General features: G+C 39.3%; 1 protein-coding gene and 1 long non-coding RNA gene across 53 annotated transcripts in view; one reads left to right on the forward strand and one right to left on the reverse strand.

The window, feature by feature from the left end:
• ANK2 (ankyrin 2) overlaps window positions 1-18,150 on the reverse strand; it is a 700,483-nt gene that overhangs the window by 83,144 nt on the left and 599,189 nt on the right. For all 50 annotated transcript variants that reach the window (XM_044946103.2, XM_044946112.2, XM_044946098.2 and 47 more), the window contains 5 exons: window positions 16,539-16,736; window positions 12,057-12,155; window positions 10,957-11,055; window positions 7,272-7,370; window positions 6,249-6,347 (listed from right to left, as the gene is read on the reverse strand). In XM_044946103.2, the coding sequence (XP_044802038.2) occupies window positions 6,249-6,347; window positions 7,272-7,370; window positions 10,957-11,055; window positions 12,057-12,155; window positions 16,539-16,736 (594 nt within the window). The remainder of the gene's footprint in view (window positions 1-6,248; window positions 6,348-7,271; window positions 7,371-10,956; window positions 11,056-12,056; window positions 12,156-16,538; window positions 16,737-18,150) is intronic.
• The window catches only part of LOC112586284, a 50,902-nt gene continuing 39,362 nt past the window's right edge, over window positions 6,611-18,150 (forward strand). Inside the window, exons 1-4 of one of the 3 annotated variants that reach the window (XR_006552408.1) lie at window positions 6,611-6,747; window positions 7,458-7,613; window positions 7,875-7,957; window positions 10,616-10,819. This is a non-coding gene — a long non-coding RNA (uncharacterized LOC112586284). Of the gene's footprint in view, window positions 6,748-7,457; window positions 7,614-7,874; window positions 7,958-8,310; window positions 9,897-10,615; window positions 10,820-18,150 lie in introns of those variants that run through there. The other 2 variants (XR_006552411.2, XR_006552410.1) reach the window with 2 other exon arrangements.

The following is an 18,150-nucleotide window of genomic DNA, read 5'->3' on the forward strand; positions in this document are numbered from 1 at the left end:
CACATCACACACCTGTATATGCCTCATCCGCCTCCTACCTGAGTGAGTCATTAAAGACATGGTTTCCACAGAACCAAAAACATAGTAGGGGCTTCTCAAATACATAGAGGAATAAATCGATGACATAAAATTATGCAGAATACATTTAAAATTCACATAATGACTGCATAGATTTCCTCTGGGGAAGAAAAGTAAAGGAAGAAATGGAGAACGTCTTATGTTATCTAGATGAAGGCACATTGAAATCTAGAGTAATAAGTTCAGCTTTCCAGAATGTTGCATCTGATGTTCAAATAGCTCCATAATGTCTTATTCACTGAAAACAAATTAAGCACTGTAGGAATGACGAAAGCACCTATCCAAAATTATGGAGATGGACAGGGAGGCCTGGCGTGCTGTGTTTCATGGGGTCTCAAAGAGTCGGACACGACTGAGCGAGTGAACTGAACTGAACAGGTAGTAAACAAGTATTTGATGAAAGAACGAATTTTAAAAATATACCATTTAATTACAATATTATTTTATGAATTTAACACAAAAAGATGATAATCTAAGTTCTATATCAATGGTTCTCAACTCTAGCTGCATATTATAATTATTAAAGAAGTTTAAAACATATTATTGCTTGGGTCTCAACACAAGTCAATTAAATCTGTATCACTCAAGAGAGGAACCAATTACAGGTGTTTAAAAAAAGTTCCTCGGGTGGGTCTATTGTGCAACTCAATTTGCAACCTGTTACACTTTCCTGTATTAAGAAAGTGCATAGGTTGCAGAAAAACGACTTTTTTTTTTTTTTGCATTTAATATATAGGATAGAGACAATGAGATCCTATTAAATTATGACTGCTGGGGAAACTTTAAAAATAAGTCTAAATGTAAATTAAATGATTTAAAAAGCTAAGGGATATCTACTGTATTAAACTACACCAGAAAGTCAGTTTTTGCAGAAACGTTCTAGAGTAATTGTCCTTCACTGGAAACAGTTTCACAAGAGGATGCATCTCAATTTAAAAACTGATGGAAATATACTTTAAATAGGTAACTTATATTGCCCAACATTCTCAGTTTCTATTTCAGATGCTGATAATGTGACTGTATTTTCTTTGAACTCGTGACAGTGGAACTAGCTTTGCATTAGTTTGGTTACTGCATGCTATTAAAATTACTATCTGCAAATATATGTGGCAACAGAAAAAGTAACACACTGATCATATTAGTCATGGATATTTTTTGGCACAGATGTTAAAAATGCCTTCTATTTACAAAGTAGTAAATATAGGATGCATTTTTACATGACATAGTGCCTGACCTTTAAAAAATCATCAGTAAATATTTGTTAAATGGATAATAAGTCTTGTACTCATGACTAATGATAAAGAAATGAAAAAAAAAACACAAAACCATCCCTTTAAATGAACTGTCCTTTGAAAACTTGATTAGCCAAACATAAATATAGTTTTGTGCAACTCCATCTGAATAGTCCACAGAAAACAAGGATATAATTAAATGATCATAGGCATCTTCTGCTATAGAATCTCAGATTCTATGGTCAAGACTAGAAACAACTTTAAAATTAAAATGAGTAGTGCACAAAACATAAGTTTAATAGGATGTAGTTAAATCATATATTGTGGCAAAACAAGTTAGTGATACCTGGCAGACTTAACTTACCTCATAATGTAGAAAACAGAACATGAGTCCTTAACATGTTATTTCTATAAATGGGGGCTAATACCTGGTTTGTTTCATGTGGAAGAAAAAGTGTGCCTTACTGCCCTTCATATGGTCCCTCCCCTGGCCAACCATTCCCTTAGTATCACATACTCTGCAAGTCGCAGCATGCAGAGCGACCCTAGCTAGTATACCGCCTTCCGACGCCCACAGTCTCCCATCAGCACTACAAGCTAAACCTTTAGACCAATTATACATGTTAACATAAATTTTGTATATAATTAAGTACTATGTAAGGAATATTTTTCTATTAAAGGTTGGAAAGTCTCAATGAAGGTGAATTACCAAAAATAACTGCTACTCACATGTGGTTGAGACAATTATAGCACATTGGGAAAAAAATATGTCAAAAGTTTATAAAGGTTCTGCATTCAGAACCTTTTGCAGAAGGTTCTGAATCAAAATGTTCTGAGTCAAAAGTTTTAAAAAGTTCTGTACACAGACTATCTCTTTAAGATAACACATCAGATAAATTTATACAGATATTGTAGGATACACACATGCACCCACAATACATTGTGTATTACTGATGTTCTTTGTGCAAGAATAACAACTTTTAGCTTTCTAGTCAGGGACCTGTATTCAAAGAAGAGTTCTTGACTCCACCTTAAAAGGTGTCAAATGATTTACTAGACTGTATTTATTGCATTGCCATTTTTATGATTCCCATTTTATCTGACTCATGGTATCATATAAGATTTAGAACCGATGTTTAAATGCTAATATAATGTCATTTTTACTTTAGTAGGTTATTCAGTATGTATGCCCTACATATCAATGATCATATGCAACATAAAACACAACACTTTAAAACTATGCAAATAACTGATGATTGCTGATCAATCATCTGAGCCACTGCTCCCTAGTGGCTCAGATGGCAAAGAATCTGCCTGCAATGCAGGAGATCCAGGTTTGATTCCTGGGTCGGGAAGATCCCCTGGAGAAGGGCATAGCAACCCACTCTAGCATTTTTGCCTGAAGAATCCCATGGACAGAGGAGTCTGGCGAGTTCCAGTCCATAGAGTCGCACAGAGTTGGACACGACTGAAGCGACCTCGCACGCACAATCAATAACAAAAGGATGAGTCATATCTCACAGTTCTTCCAAACTGCATTAGAAGATTGAGCTTGTTGGCTTCTGTGGCCAGAAATGTGTCCCTCCCACTTTGATGTTCATTCCGGCAAACAGACAATGATTGTAATCCCTGGAGAATGCTCAACTGTCTCATATTCCCTGCTGCGTCTTATGAAGTTAGAAAAGCAAAGGTTAAGGAAACAAACTGCAATCCCAAAATGTCTCACAAATTTCTGAAGTAATGACTTTTCCTTTACAAACTGCTACCTTACTCTCCTCTCCACACAATGACTTTATTCATACTTTGGGGTGAAGAACTCTAGGAGGAGGAATAGCTAAGGAGACTTTCTCTGATGGCAAAGAACTCACATGGCTGCTCAACTGGCACATTGTACTAAGTGAATGATGTGAGGTTTATATGTTAGGTGTGTGGCTGTAGCTCAGCTAATACATTCAAATGGTAATAATATTAAATTTAATTTGGTTTATTTTACATATTATTAAATTGCTTCATGCTATTTGCCTACCACCAGTGAGTAGTTCCAAATAATTTTTAATGAATCTATAGACTTTAGAAAATGATACTGAATATGATCCTTCCATCCAGAGAAGGCAATGGCACCCCACTCCAGTACTCTTGCCTGGAAAATCCCATGGACGGAGGGGCCTGGTGGGCTGCAGTCCATGGGATCGGTAGGAGCCGGACACGACTGAGCGACTTCACTTTATTTTTTCACTTTCATGCATTGGAGAAGGAAACGGCAACCCACTCCAGTGTTCTTGCCTGGAGAATCCCAGGGACGGGGGAGCCTGGTGGGCTGCCGTCTCTGGGGTCGCACAGAGTTGGACATGACTGAAGCGACTTAGCAGCATGATCCTTCCATGAAAATCAATAAAGGGCATTATTTATGTAAGTTTTTAAAAGTTGAAAATTCCTATTAAACTACTTTTAGCAAAGCCGAGGTCAATTATATCAGAAAGATTAAGAATATGGATTTTGTAATCTGACAACCTAAATTTGAATCCTAGATCTACCCTCAATGTTTGGCATATTTGCAACTTACTAAATAATAGTCATAGCTTTAAAAATCATCATTATGTGGAAAAAGAAAGACCAAAAATCTCTTCTGAAAAACAGTATAAAGTCAGAAGACCTACATCACAGGAGGAATAAGTTTGTATTTTCAATCCTTAGACCCAAATTCCATCTCATAAAACAATAAAACTCATAACTCTAAGAATCCAATTCTAAGAGAAGCAGAAAGTAAAGATAGGACAGTAGCAAAACATGTAACCGGTGAAATCATCCATTTAGAGAAAGGGGGTACTCGTGTGGTTAATGTGGGCGATGATTTCTTATTTGCGTACTGAAAGTGGTTAAAATCTAAAACATTTTATTATGTTTTATATTTATTTGCTGGCTTTTCACATAGAAATTCGATTGCTAAGTACGGTGGTTTTTATTGGACCAATGCTTAGCGAGGCAGCATAAAGAATAATAGATACAAGAAAAAAAGCTCACGGAGGAGCTTTGAGTTTTCACATCCCCCTAGAGCTACATGTGGAGATATGACCTATGTCTGATTTGTGACAAGGTATCTGAGAACTTGTGTGGCAACAGTATTTAAAAGCAATTGCTCCTCTTTAAAAATATAGCTCTGAATGGTTAAAGTATCACTCTAAGTAATATCTATGAGCCTGAGATGGCTTTGAAACATGTAAAATTTATAGTTTTGGGGATATTAAAGAAGATTTTCTTTCAAAACTTAAAACCTCATTTTCCACTCCCCCTACACTGTAAGTTATTGGTCGGGAGGAATAATGTTTTACCACTGATGACTCTTCAGCACCCAGCATGGAATCCAACACACCTTTTATATCCAATAAACACTAAATGAAAGAAAAGCAGGTCACGATAGCGAAAAGATGCCATCTAGTGGCCATTTGATAAAAATGTATATACATGACTCCTAGAACATGGAAGAGGTAATAAAGTTGAGAGACGACTAGAACAAATGTGTAGCCAATCTTGCCACCTAAAGTTTCACTTATCTGTGATGTGCACACTGTTTCAAAGGTTCCAAATAAAGACATATGTAAAGGTCCCTAATATGAAGATTCTCCTGGTATAAGAAACCATACAGTAAGAAAAAGCCATCACGATTCTTCCATATACAGTGACTCAGGACGGTGCTAGATGGTGACAAGACTTGTTTTTCTCCTATATAATTTATGAATGCTATGCTTTAAATCTTTAAAAATATTGTGGTACACTGGCCAAAGATTTTGCTTGGGGAAACAAGCCGTGCCATTTTCTTATCTAGATCCTGTCTGTGTCTTGCAGTTCATTAATATATCATCCTTCCACTCTATTTAAAACTTCATGTCAAACTACTTCAAGGTCTGTCAGCAGGGACTTGCTGTCAGCCTGAAGAACAAAATTCACTCCTTCTTCACATCTATCAAAAGAATCAAGAGTTCTCAAACTATATGCATCACTCCCAGCTTGAAGCATGTATTAGAACCTCATTCAGAATTTTTTACTTGTTGATTCATGATCTCATTGGATCTCATCTCAACTCTAAGGAACTAGTGATCTGCTGTCACTCTACTTTTCTACTTTACAAAGAGAAATTACAGAGCTGTTGTTCTCGCTCAAAGAGGAACGTTAATAAATAAAAGCAAAGAGAAGAGCACTTTTAGCTGTGAGTCTCCCTCTCAGGAGGCCTCCTTTAAGCTCTGCTCCAACTGAATAGCACAAGAGCATTAGGAACGATTCCATCACGGTCTTCACTATTCCCGAGTTTCTCTGGCAAAAGCCAGTGATAATCACTGGCCTAAAGAATCAGCACTTATATTCCATATAGTGAAAAAAAAAATTAAATATATACTCTGTCATCATGCAGACACAGTTTCTCTCCTAAGCACGCTCACTTTTCTTTTTGACTAAAAAAATACTCAGAAATAGGAAGAAAATCAGGATGAACTGTTCTCACTGCTAATGCATCTGAGCTAGTCCTGAGCTAAGAAGGGGTCAAGGTCTTCCCAGCGTCTGGAGTGACCTTCAGGCTGAGATAAAAAGTGGAGTGTCCTACCACTTTGCCAGCAGTAGGTGTCACACCCAACTCCAGCAACAGGGCAGATGAGCCAGAGGAAAAGAACAGTCACAGAAAAAGGGCTAAGTGTTATAAAATTACATTCACACATTTTATATGGATTTACGTTGACAAAAGGAAGCTGAAATCCCTGTATGAGCTGTGTAAATGCGTTTACATCTGCATACTTCAAGGTACACAGGCTCTACAATATGTTCGCCCAAAGTCTCTACAACCTGTTCACACAAAGAAGTTCAAACGCTCAAAACATCTTGTAAATCAAAATGCCTGTGGCTTAAAAACCACAACAACGGAGCCAAAGTCGATGGGTTCCCTTTACTTACCGTGGTGGTGGTGGTGACCTCCTCCGTTACAACCTTCAGGGTGTCCACCACCGAGATGTAGCCCAGACGCTTAGCAATCGCCAAGGCAGTGTTGCCATTCTGAAGAGCGAGCGAAAGAGAGAGAAAGGCAAGTGAGAGCGGGGTGGGGGGATGGCGGGGTGAGCCAATGAGCTCACCCGCGGCTCCACATGAGCCAGCATTTTCTTCCAAAACAAGGCACAGCTTAGGAAAATCACTAGTTTTTACCATTACATCTGAATCTTCTTTGTAACTTCTTCAAACTAGAGCCCAGGTCACCATGGTAACACAACAAGCTGCATCTGCCTGCTCTAATAAGAAGCACTCGATTGCTTTAACCCTGAGGTTGTCAAGCAAGCGCTCCGAATTCTGTACTGTGCTTAGGAGAGTCACCTTTGAATCCAGAAGGAGGCCTCCGAAGAAAACTATTCAAGAATCAAGTACACTCAGTCCTCATCAGAAGTCAGGCCATCTGCTGCAGGTAAGATGTTACCACAGGGAACGCGGCAACATATTTAGCTACAGCTGTGCAGAAGTTCTCCGTGCAGCAAAAGAACACAAGCAAGCAACTGAGGCCCCAGGCCAGGCCACTGGGGATCTCTGTTGGTTTAATTGCACCGCTTAGTTTACATTTCAATGGCTCCACATCCCAAAGAGCTTCGTTGGAGCCAGCGGGCTCGGAAAGCCTACTCCCTTAAGAAGATCTGGCGGGAGGGGTGGACTCTGCTCCCAGCGGAGAGCCAGCTGGAAGCCGAGCCAGCTTCCGCAGCCCGAGCCCAGGACCCCTCCCGGGAGGGAAGACTGAGTCAGGCCGCTGCGCTCCCTCCCGGGACCAGCGCTCTCAGAAATCACATGCTGATTTCTGGAAATCCCGGGCTTTCCCCCCGAGTGCGGAGGTTTAAAAAGGATGTGGGGGGTTGGGGGACTCAGCTCCGCCAAGCGGCTCCCGGGAAGGGGGATTCTAAGTCAATCAAAGGCAAAGAGGGGCAGCCGGCGCCCCCTTACCGCGGTGGTGGCGTTGGGCTTGGCCCCGTGCTGCAGCAAAACGTTGATGATGTGCGTGTGGCCCTGCTGGGCGGCCTGGTGCAAAGGCGTGTAGCCATTCTGTAGACGACGGCAGCGGCGGCGGACGCAGCAGGGGTGTGCGGGAGAAGGAAGAAAACTAGTTAGCCTTCATTTTGAATTTCTTAGTCTTATTTACACCCAAGTCGGCGCGGAGTCCTGTTTCTCTGGAGCAAGATATCACCAGCAACCCATTTTCTCAGCAGCAAAACTCCCTCACACCTTATGGTCCGCTAAACAAAGAGGCTGGCTTCTGAAATGAGCAAGATCAACAGACTCCAAATGGTAACTATTATTATGTTTTCACCAATTAGCATTCTAATTAGCATTCACAATGGATATGCTGAGCGAGGAGATATTATAATGAGGAAGAGTATTATCACAGTGACTCCTTCCCTAGGAAAAATGGGAGCATCAACTGTTAACTCAAACTTAGGATCATACAAACCAGTTTGTTCATTGTAACTTCCTGCGTCACTAACCTCTGGGCTAGCTTTAGCAATTCTAAACCAGTGACAGTAAATCGAAATCTTCTATTCCTTTCAGAAAATCTTCAAAGATGTACACACTTAACAGAAGACTTCATTGGAAGCTGAGTGACCCACTTTCAAATAAAAACTCCTTTAAAAGTAGGTTCTTTTAAACATTCTGGTCTAAACTTTCACTTAGATGAAAGTTCTGCAACTGTGATTTGTAAAAAATTGAGGTTAGTGAGAAGCCAATCTTGCTCAGAACTCTAGTGAGTTCTAGGTGTGGTACAGATTGGTTGCATGCGGACATCAATTCAAGCAAACAGCACAGTGAACCGGTAATAGCTGTCGTGTCCTAAGCACCCATTTTATGCCAGATATTGGACCTTATATTTATTCTCGTAATCTTTACTACCATTCTGAAAATGAGGGTGCTTGGTACATAGCAGGTGTCTTACAAATGAGTTCATGAACAAATGAGTGAATGCATGAATATTGTCTCCCTATTTCAGAGATGATGAAACTGAAAATAACGGGGCTAAGTAATTTGTTCACAATCATTCTAAGTTCAGATCCGAGGTAGAAGATCATGAAGACAATGACCATCAGATTACTTTTTTATTGTCTCCCTGCCTCACCCCTGATAAAATTTTATCTGTATATGTCAGACCCCAGGGTCCTGGGCTCTAAGTTCTGAGTAGCCCATTCATACCTTAAACGTGTAAGAGTATACATCCCCTATTTCCAGTGTCACTACCTCTTCATGACCAACATTTGCTTCTCCTGTCTACATCAAGTGACTATCCCTATGCTGTTAAAAAGAAAACTACGGGCCCAAAATAGAGTCATTTATGCCAGGCAACCCCACCACATTGGGGCTTAATACCTAACCTAATAGAAGCTTCAACCTCCCCAGAAATGTCGTCTTAATTGGTCAGTCAGGAATTTTCTGGTCAGCACCAAGGAGATAATCTGCCACGTGGGCCCCCTGCATACAAGGAAGATGAGGTAATCTGCCACTGAGACCCCTTTTGTCTGCCATACATAGGTTACCTTTTTTTTTTTTTTTCTTTACGACTTCCTTGTTCAGCATTTAAAAACCCTTCCCTTTCTGTCTTCCTTGGGAACTCCTCCCTACTTGCTAGATGGATGCCACCAATTCATGAATCATTCAGTAAAGCCAACTAGAGCTTTAAAATTTACTTGACTTAAAAGACTTTTAAAAAAGCACCGCACAGGGTGCCACTTGATCCTGTCTGTGCTCTCACTTGGGCCTTTCCATCCATGGGGATGTACTGTATGTGTGAGTCTGTCTGAGGATCTCTCAGACTGGAATGTCATCAGCTCAGCCTTGTCTGCTATATATCCTTGTAATGGGATGACTCCAGGAAACCTGGAACTATAAATCAACTTCAGGGACTCTGAAAACATAGCTGTTGCAGGCACTCTGCTCTCAAATCAGGCAATCCATGGATATTTCAGGAGCATAAAATAAGTAATATTTCTTTTCTTAAAAAATTTTTTCCTTTCCATTGTGTTTATAAATACTACACTAAAGTTTTACAAATTTTTCCAAATTTTTATACCAAGTGATGAACGTTTGAAGAGTAAAGGAAACACACATATTTTCATAGCAACAAAACAATTTGTAGTAACTATGGTTACATATGAGATGTGAGGAAGAAAACTAAATTTCTCCTCCAAAAGTGTCATTCTATGTGAAAACATTCTGAAGTGTTTATTAAAAGACTGTCCTTTGAGGTATGGATCAATCCACTCCTCTGAAGATATATGAAAAGCTACTTCCAACTGCAAGTAAAATCTACATAGTTCACTTTTTAAAAACCTTGAAAGTTAAACTGAGATTTTTCTCCAGATGTCCATTTGAATGCAGATCAAACCCGAGGGAGACAAATGATGCTATCCAGACCACATGTTTGGCTTCTCAATATTATAACTCTTTCAACAAACACCTAAGATAAAAATATAGTAAATATTTTCAAGTTCTGCCAAAATCTCATTGCATAGCTGCATTAGGCCTTACAAGAGAATACCTGGATTCCAAAAGTCTTTCGTGTAGTACTTGTATGTGAACTGACTCAGCCAAAATGGTATTACACATTAATGCCTGAGGGAGACCTCATGTTGGAGCTTTCAAATATGTCTCCAAGTACAGTTTCATGAGAACTCAAGAATTGCTCAGAAAGTAGGCAGTCACCATTCTTGCTCGAGTCAGATTAGAAGTTTTGTATCTCAAATGTTAATAGTACAATTTTAAAAATAACTTTAATTCACTTATAAATATGCTTATGTATAGACATGCTTTTGTTTATGCTGCAAAGAGGATATGAAAAAGCTAACTTCTGAAATTTGTTGTTTCTAGTTAGTATCATCTTGAATGATGACTGAAAAATCCTGAATGTGCTCACAGTAATTTACTTGCGCCTACTCACGTAGCTGAAAATTAGGGATTTGTGATACATAAATGATGCAATTACATACATTTTTGGACTAAAAACATTGGAGCTCCTAGGTTACACTATGCATAGTACCAATATTTTACCCATTTCTCTTCCCTTGAAATAATCTGAATGTGCTGAAGTGTGGTGTTATGTTCCCATCATGCTTTGCAGGATAGAGCCCTTCAGATTATACTGTGAAACATACTCAGCTCTACATTGTCCTTGAAAACTCCCAGCCCAGGCTTACATATTACTGCCTCACTGAGCATGACCACGTGGTATCCCAAATGTGACAGAGTTCATTCAGATGACAGGCAGGCAGTCCAGGCAGCCTAATTGTATTTTCTCACTACAGGATGAAGGCTGGGGGAAGGGGGTCAAGGCTCTGAAACAAGGTAAAGGAAATTGGCCTGAACATCAAGATGTTCTTGCTGGCATCTATTGCATCCTGCAGCGAATTGTTAAATCGATGTCAGCTACTTGAACTTCCTAACAGAAGTAGTTCTGAAGCTGACCTACATGGCTGTCAAAGGTTATTAAAAAGAAAAGTCTCAAACAATTGCACAAAGCTTCGTGGCTTATTCAAAATCACTAGAAGCACTAAAAGGAAAATATGTAACTATGGTGAGCTAGTGAAGTGTCCCTATGGCTGAACCAATGGCTTACAGAAAACAGAAATGAGTACAAGTATTTTACCTTGGTTTTTGCATTGACATTTGCTCCCTGCTTCAGAAGGAAGTTGACCATTTTCACGTTTCCATAGTGACAGGCCACAATTAAAGGAGTGTAACCAAGCTATAAAGAATAATAAATAAATTACTACTCCAGTGGTTAAAACTGAAGGGGAGAGGGATTAGGGAGAACTTCAGTTCTGGTAGGATTGGTAGAAATTCTATTTGCTTGTACAGATATTACTTAGCAGATGATATATACATCCTATGGATATAGAGATGGACAGGAGCAGACCCCTGAGCACAGGAACTTAATGCAGCACAAGAGATCCATCACTGGGCAACTTAATCTGACAAAGAGCTAAGAGAAAGACACAAATAATAGGCTCTGAAAACACGGAAGAGAGACTGAGTCTAATAGGATCCAGAGGAGATGCACAGAAAACATAGAATTTTTTGTTTTTGCTCACCTATGAGAATAAGATGAGCGCGTAGAATTTAATGACATAGAGAAAAGCTGTTTAGAAATCAAGGACATGGAGGCAAGCAGGCACAGGAAGAAGAAAGGAAGTCATATTGCCTAACACATGTGATGAGGCTGCTGCTGCTTCTGCTAAGTTGCTTCAGTTGTGTCCGACTCTATGCGACCCCACAGATGGCAGCCCACCAGGCTCCCCCGTCCCTGGGATTCTCCAGGCAAGAACACTGGAGCGGGTTGCCATTTCTTCTCCAATGCATGAAAGTGAAAAGTGAAAGTGAAGTCACTCAGTCATGTCCGACTCTTGGCGACCCCATGGACTGCAGCCCACCAGGCTCCTCCATCCATGGGATTTTCCAGGCAACAGTACTGGAGTAGGGTGCCATTGCCTTCTCTGATGTGATGAGGGGGAGAGGGTAAACTTAAGCCTGCAAAGTTGGAATCCTTTGGTATCTTTTGCTATCCATTTTGACTTGATTCCAGCAAAAATGGAGAACCATTAAATATTTGTGAGCAGAGAACGCCACAGTTGAATCAGAATGGCCATCTGAAGAGGCAGGGACTTGGACTTCGGGTGACATGATTGCGGGCTACTGGGAATCATCCAGGTTAGAACCTGTCCCGATATCAACAGTGATTGGCTTTACCTTTGTGTGAGCATCCTGGTCAGCCCCATGCTTGGTGAGAATATCAGCAACATTCACTTTATCTTCCTGTGCTGCAAGGTGTAAAGATGTGAGTCCACTCTATGGAGAGAATGAAAGCAAAGGGGTACATTTGAAGAAGAAAATACACAGTAGCATCTATAATAGCATGTAGTGAAAAAAATCCTGGAAAATTCAGAACTGCTCCCTAGAAACTGCATCTTTTGATATCTAAAACAAACCCTTCAAGTGAATATAACTTTCCATCAAAGACATGCTCTCTAAGCTAATCAACACTGCCCTCAAATTACATTTTCTGTATTGGATACTTATATTATGATGTGAGATTTTAAAATAACCCAGCTAATAAGCTTCCAAACAACATTCATTTCAAACCGGTTCTGATTCTCCTGCTGAATCTATTTATTCACATGAATAATTGATCAACCAATTACTGCTGCTGCTGTTGCTGCTAAGTTGTTTCAGTTGTATCCGACTCTGTGCGACCCCATAGACAGCAGCCCACCAGGCTCTCCGTCCCTGGGATTCTCCAGGCAAGAACACTGGAGTGGGTTGCCATTTCCTTCTCCAATGCATGAAAGGGAAAAGTGAAAGAGAAGTTGCTCAGTCGTGTCTGACTCCTAGCGACCCCATGGACTGCAGCCTACCAGGCCCCTCCGTCCATGGGATTTTCCAGGCAAGAGTACTGGAGTGGGGTGCCACTGCCTTCTCTGCAACCAATTACTACTTCTACTTTACAACTGCAGCAATAATGTATATTTTCATCAGTAAAACATCACATCAATGTAAAAAACATCCAGAGTTACGGGAAATGAGTTCAGAATAAATTTCTCCAGCACCCAAAGACAGAATACTATTTTAGGGATTTACTTAAGTGTTAAATAGTGACCTGATCACTCATATATCACAGCATATATTTGGCCAGTTATATGTACATTTCCTGGCATATGTACATCAAGTAATTAAGTAATTAGGCATGCAAATAAAGTACAGTTAAGAATTAATGAAAAAATAGAGAAAGGAGGGAAAAGTGATTTATTCAGTCAGTGCCACAATCTGACAGCCTCACTACATATGCAAGTATCTCCCATCAAGCAAAACTGAAATTTAAAGGGTATCTTTAAAACCTAAATCACTTGTACGTTTAAAACGTGTTTTTTGAGTACCTCTCATATGCCAGGAAGTGTCCTAGACACTTGAATACATCAGTGAACAAAAGCCTCTGCCCTTTTAGAACTTACATTCCAGCTAACAGGATATTCATACCACATGTTCATCTCCTGCTGTTATTGTTCAAACACCTAGTGTATTTCTCCTCTCCCGGTGCATCTTGCATCTGCATGCTGCGGTATCATATTTGTCCTCTGAGTTGGCACGCCCACTCCCCGAGTTCATAGCCAATCAAAGCGTCTCAACCATGGCCTGCAGGCCGGCTCTCCTACAGTCTGCTTGGGTTGATAAATCTAAAGCATGATCTTCAAAATTCATGCTCTCTAGCCATGGTGTTACTTCTATAAACTGACAAGTTCTCTGACCTTTAAAAAATCGAAGTAATATTTACAGAGGAAAAAAAAAAGAAAAAGATTCTCCAACTAGAGAAAGGGCTTTATATTTAAGAGTCTGAGGCCTTTTAATTTTTAGAATCCTGGCTGAGCTCAGCTTTGAGTTTCATAAACCATAAGAATGAGATGGAAGATACACCCTTCTGCATTAAAATGTTATCATTCCTAAACAAATAGTATATAGTCCTAAAGTATAAACATTATGAATATGAGGACAAAGCAGATTTTTCTTCATACTGTTATTCTCTATATTAAAATAGAAAACATAAAATTATTTCTCCTTAGAAATAATCAGTCTTTTAAAAATGTTACTGAAGTGATCATTAAATGAAGTAATCATCAGATGTCTCAAAGGCATCTTTAATGGCATTTCAAATGTACGTGCTGATTTCTACATTATTTGCAGAATGGATTTTTTACAATATAAGATGGCAAACTAACAACCAGTGTTAAAATCCTCTACAGTTTATTATGGTAAATTTTCATGCCTAAATTATGTAAACCTTCCTAATAAATTAAGAAAACAGAAAATGTTGAAAGTTCTTTTCAAAAAAAAGTAATCTATTTCCTAAGATGCACTGGCAAACTCTACAATTGGTTCTATTATTAGATGGGTGATTGGATAAGGAATGAAATATCTATTTCTGTATTATAGTTCTTACTGAGGAATAGTCACTTAGAGCATATTAGTTGATTTTAGTTGACCTTTCTTCGTGGCCACACTGAGTGGCATGAGAGATCTTAGTTCTCAAACCAGGGATTGAACCCATGCGCCCTTCAGTGGAAGCATGGATTCTTAACCACCAGACCACCAGGGAAGTCCCTGACTTTAGTTGGTCTATTTAAGATAAAGAATATATGTAGTTTTAAAAAGCAATGGGAAATTTATTATCAGCTTTGCTTATTATCTAAGATACCTTCACAGTTGCATTTTCCTATATTTATTTCATATAAATTTATTATTATAATTTAGAAAATAAATAACACCAACCAAAAGGCAAGATTATATTTTTCAATATCATATTGTTATTCAGATATATCTTAACATATTTACTGAAGTTTTACTCCAGTAACAAATACATCATCATTGACCTTTAGGAAATCACCCAATATTGAAATCATGTTATACAGATAACATAAACACTTTGTGGTTCAAATGGAATATTTTTCTCCATTGCTGAGTGGAGAAAATATTCAAAAATACTCACTACGTATTTGTTGACTGCTAAAATTGTCTCAAAAGAAGTAATATGTTTAAAAGAATACCATCAGAGAGGACAGAGCAAACTGATTCTAGATATATGTGTGCCATTTTTATGAATTAAAAATTACACCATCAGAAGCACAGCGTGATCAGTTTCATGAAATGTCAATTCTACTCAAATTTTTGCATGATTCGTTTATGGGTTTCTTGTGTTTATTTTCGAATGAAGATTTGTTTTTAATGGACAATAAACATATGACTCATTTGTGTACTGATGTAAAATGAAATATTCTACCACTGGTTTCATGATGAAACTGTCCCCAGGGAGCTAAGAGACCACCTGAGCCCCATGATTTTAATAATCACAAGGAAATCCATGCCCCAGACTTTAAGGATTGTCTGGCTGACACACTGAATTTCACCATAAAGTGTCATCATGTTCATTCTTGTTAAAAATGCAAATATCTTTTGGAGGGTTAAGCCTATAATTAGTCTCACCATACTTTAAAAAAGGATCTCTGAGGCCTTTTGATAGAGAAGAGAGAAATGCATAAGGGCAAGGAATGTACTGGAACACTTCTGAGTGATTAAGGCACAGAACAGGACTCTGGAGGCAGTCGAGACAACCTGTCTTTTTCACAGCTCTTTCTAAAGGATATAAGCTACATAACCTATTTACAAATGTTATTACGACCAACTTACAATTGAGTCTCCAAAAGTAATAATTAACTCAACAGTGAGATGTGGAAAGTATCTTATTTGTTTATTTGTGGGAAATTCTAAGAAACTTAACTTTCACTAAACCCACACCATGTGTTTAAAAAAAAGCATCAGAAGATGTAAACAATGAGCTAACTTATAAACAGGCTCCAATATTTTTGTTTCTCAGCAGCTGGTTCCAATGGAGTACAAAGAAGTGTTAAAAAAAAAAGATAAGATACATAAATAGACAGGGTTATGGATATATATGGAGAAAGACTGGCATGTACTTGCAAAAATTTTAATATATTTTTCTGACATGTCCCTGACTTGTTCTATTATAGTTAATACACTTGTCCACAAAGGCTATTCTCTGGAGAGATGCTTTATTAAAAACACTGATTCTCTGACCACCACCATAGCCACCCAAGCTAAGCAGAAATCATTATTTTACTGAGTTCCCCGCTACTGATCAACAGGTGCCTCTGATGCTCAGTCCCGCTGAGAATGACTTGGGTCGCAGGCACAGAACAACAGCTTAAAAGCAAGTGTTTGGACTGGGCCCCAGATGAAACAGCCAACTCTCCTCTCTCTCTGGAATCTGGAAGTAGGGCCAGCAGGTTCTATAGCAATCTGGACAGCTGCTTGAGCTGCAGTGATACTAAGTCTTGGAGGCAACAAGATAGCCTCTCTGGTCACAGACATAGAGAAGCAAAGGGAGCAGGCGCACAGAGAGAGGAAAATGACACCAACTTGCCGGAAATGTCAAGACACAACCAGAAAGCCTTCCAGGCAGAGTCTGTGAGCCTCGCCCCTCACTTCCTTCTGATTTTCCAGCCCCTCATAAGGCTTGACTCCGTTGCTACCCTTGAATTCTATAAGATATTCCTGTTTCTCTCCAATACACGCCCCCTTTTTGTTTCAAATTGTCTTAGATTGGTTTCTATTTACGTTCACTCAAAAGACTCTTCGCGAAAGCAAGAGGCCAAACTGGAATACCTTGGTTGACATGTGGATATTGGCTCCCTTATCCAGAAGCAAGGTGACCATATCTGTGTGTCCCTCCTGCGAGGCCAGATGGAGTGGAGTGACTCCTTGCTTCGTCACGATGTTCGTCTCTGCTCCGTAGCTCAGGAGTGTGGAAGCTATCTGCATTTGATTCTTCTTGGCAGCGATATGTAAAGGAGTGTAGCCATTCTAAAAAAAATAAAAACAAAAAAACACACCTATGTTGTAAGCTTAGCAATCCCCCTGATGTATGCCTAATGGAAATAAGATTCTCTAATCAATAGAAAAGTTAAAAAGTAAGGTTATAAGAAATCCAAATTCTTGCTCATCATAAGTTTCAGTCCAATAACACCCAAATCTTTGCAAACCATTCTACTATATTTATAAGACAGATATAGACACAAATGCCCCAAAGCTTAAAATCTCCACATCATAATGCTGCTCCTGAAGAACAACAAGCCAGATTCCTCATCTACATCACCGTCCTTTAAATACCTGGAGATGGTTTTCATATCTCCCTTTAGTCTTCTCTTTTTCAGTTTAAATTTCCCATTCCTTCAACTACTCCTGACAGAAGCCCCATTTCTAGAGTTCTCCATTGAGGAGGATCTGCTTTGAACTGACTCTACTTTGTTAATATACTTTAGATATGATTTTAATAACAGAATAAAACAACATTATTCCCATGATCTTGTTATAACACCCCTACTAATGTGCTTCTAGTTGGAGTGTACTTTTTAATCATTTAACAACTATTTAGTATGTGCCTACCATAGCCAGGCAGTGTGTGTGGTGTGGTGAAAAAGATTTCTGTTGTTATTGTTCAGTTGCTAAGTCATATCCAACTCTTTGCGACCCCATGGACTGTAGCACACCAGGCCTCCCTGTCCTTCACCATCTCCAGGAGTTTGCTCAAATTCATGTCCATTGAGTCAGTGATGCTATCTAACCATCTCATCCTCTGCCACCCTCTTCTCCTTTTGCCTTCAATCTTTCCCAGCCTCGGGGTCTTTTCCAGTGAGTTGGCTCTTGGCCTCAAGTGGGCAAAGTATTGCTGCTTCAGCTTCAGCATCAGTCCTTCCAATGAATATTCAGGGTTGATTTTCTTTAGGATTGACTGGTTTGATATCCTTGCTATCCAAGAGACTCAGGAGTCTGAGAGTCTTCCACAGTTCCACAATTCAAAAGCATCAATTCTTTAGTGCTCAGCCTTCTTTATGGTCCAACTCTCACATCTGTACATGATTACTGGAAAAACCATAACTTTGACTATACGGACTTTTGTCAGCAAAGTGATGTCTCTGCTTTATAATACTCTGTCTAGGTTTGTCAAAGTTTTCCTTCTAAGAAGCAAGAGTCTTTTAACTTTATGGCCGCAGTCACTGTGGGAAGTGATTTTGGAGCCCAGGAAAACAAAGTCTGTCTCTGTTTTCACTTTTCTTTCTTTTCTCTATTGGCCATGAAGTGATGGGACCAGATGCCATGATCTTTTAAATGTTGAGTTTCAAGCCAGCTTTTTCACTCTCCTCTTTCACCTTTTCATCAAGAGGCTCTTTAGCTCCTATTCACTTTCTACCATTAGAGTAGTATCATCTGCATTTCT

Source organism: Bubalus bubalis, chromosome 7 (assembly GCF_019923935.1).
Source record: "Bubalus bubalis isolate 160015118507 breed Murrah chromosome 7, NDDB_SH_1, whole genome shotgun sequence".
Lineage (NCBI taxonomy): Eukaryota > Metazoa > Chordata > Mammalia > Artiodactyla > Bovidae > Bubalus > Bubalus bubalis.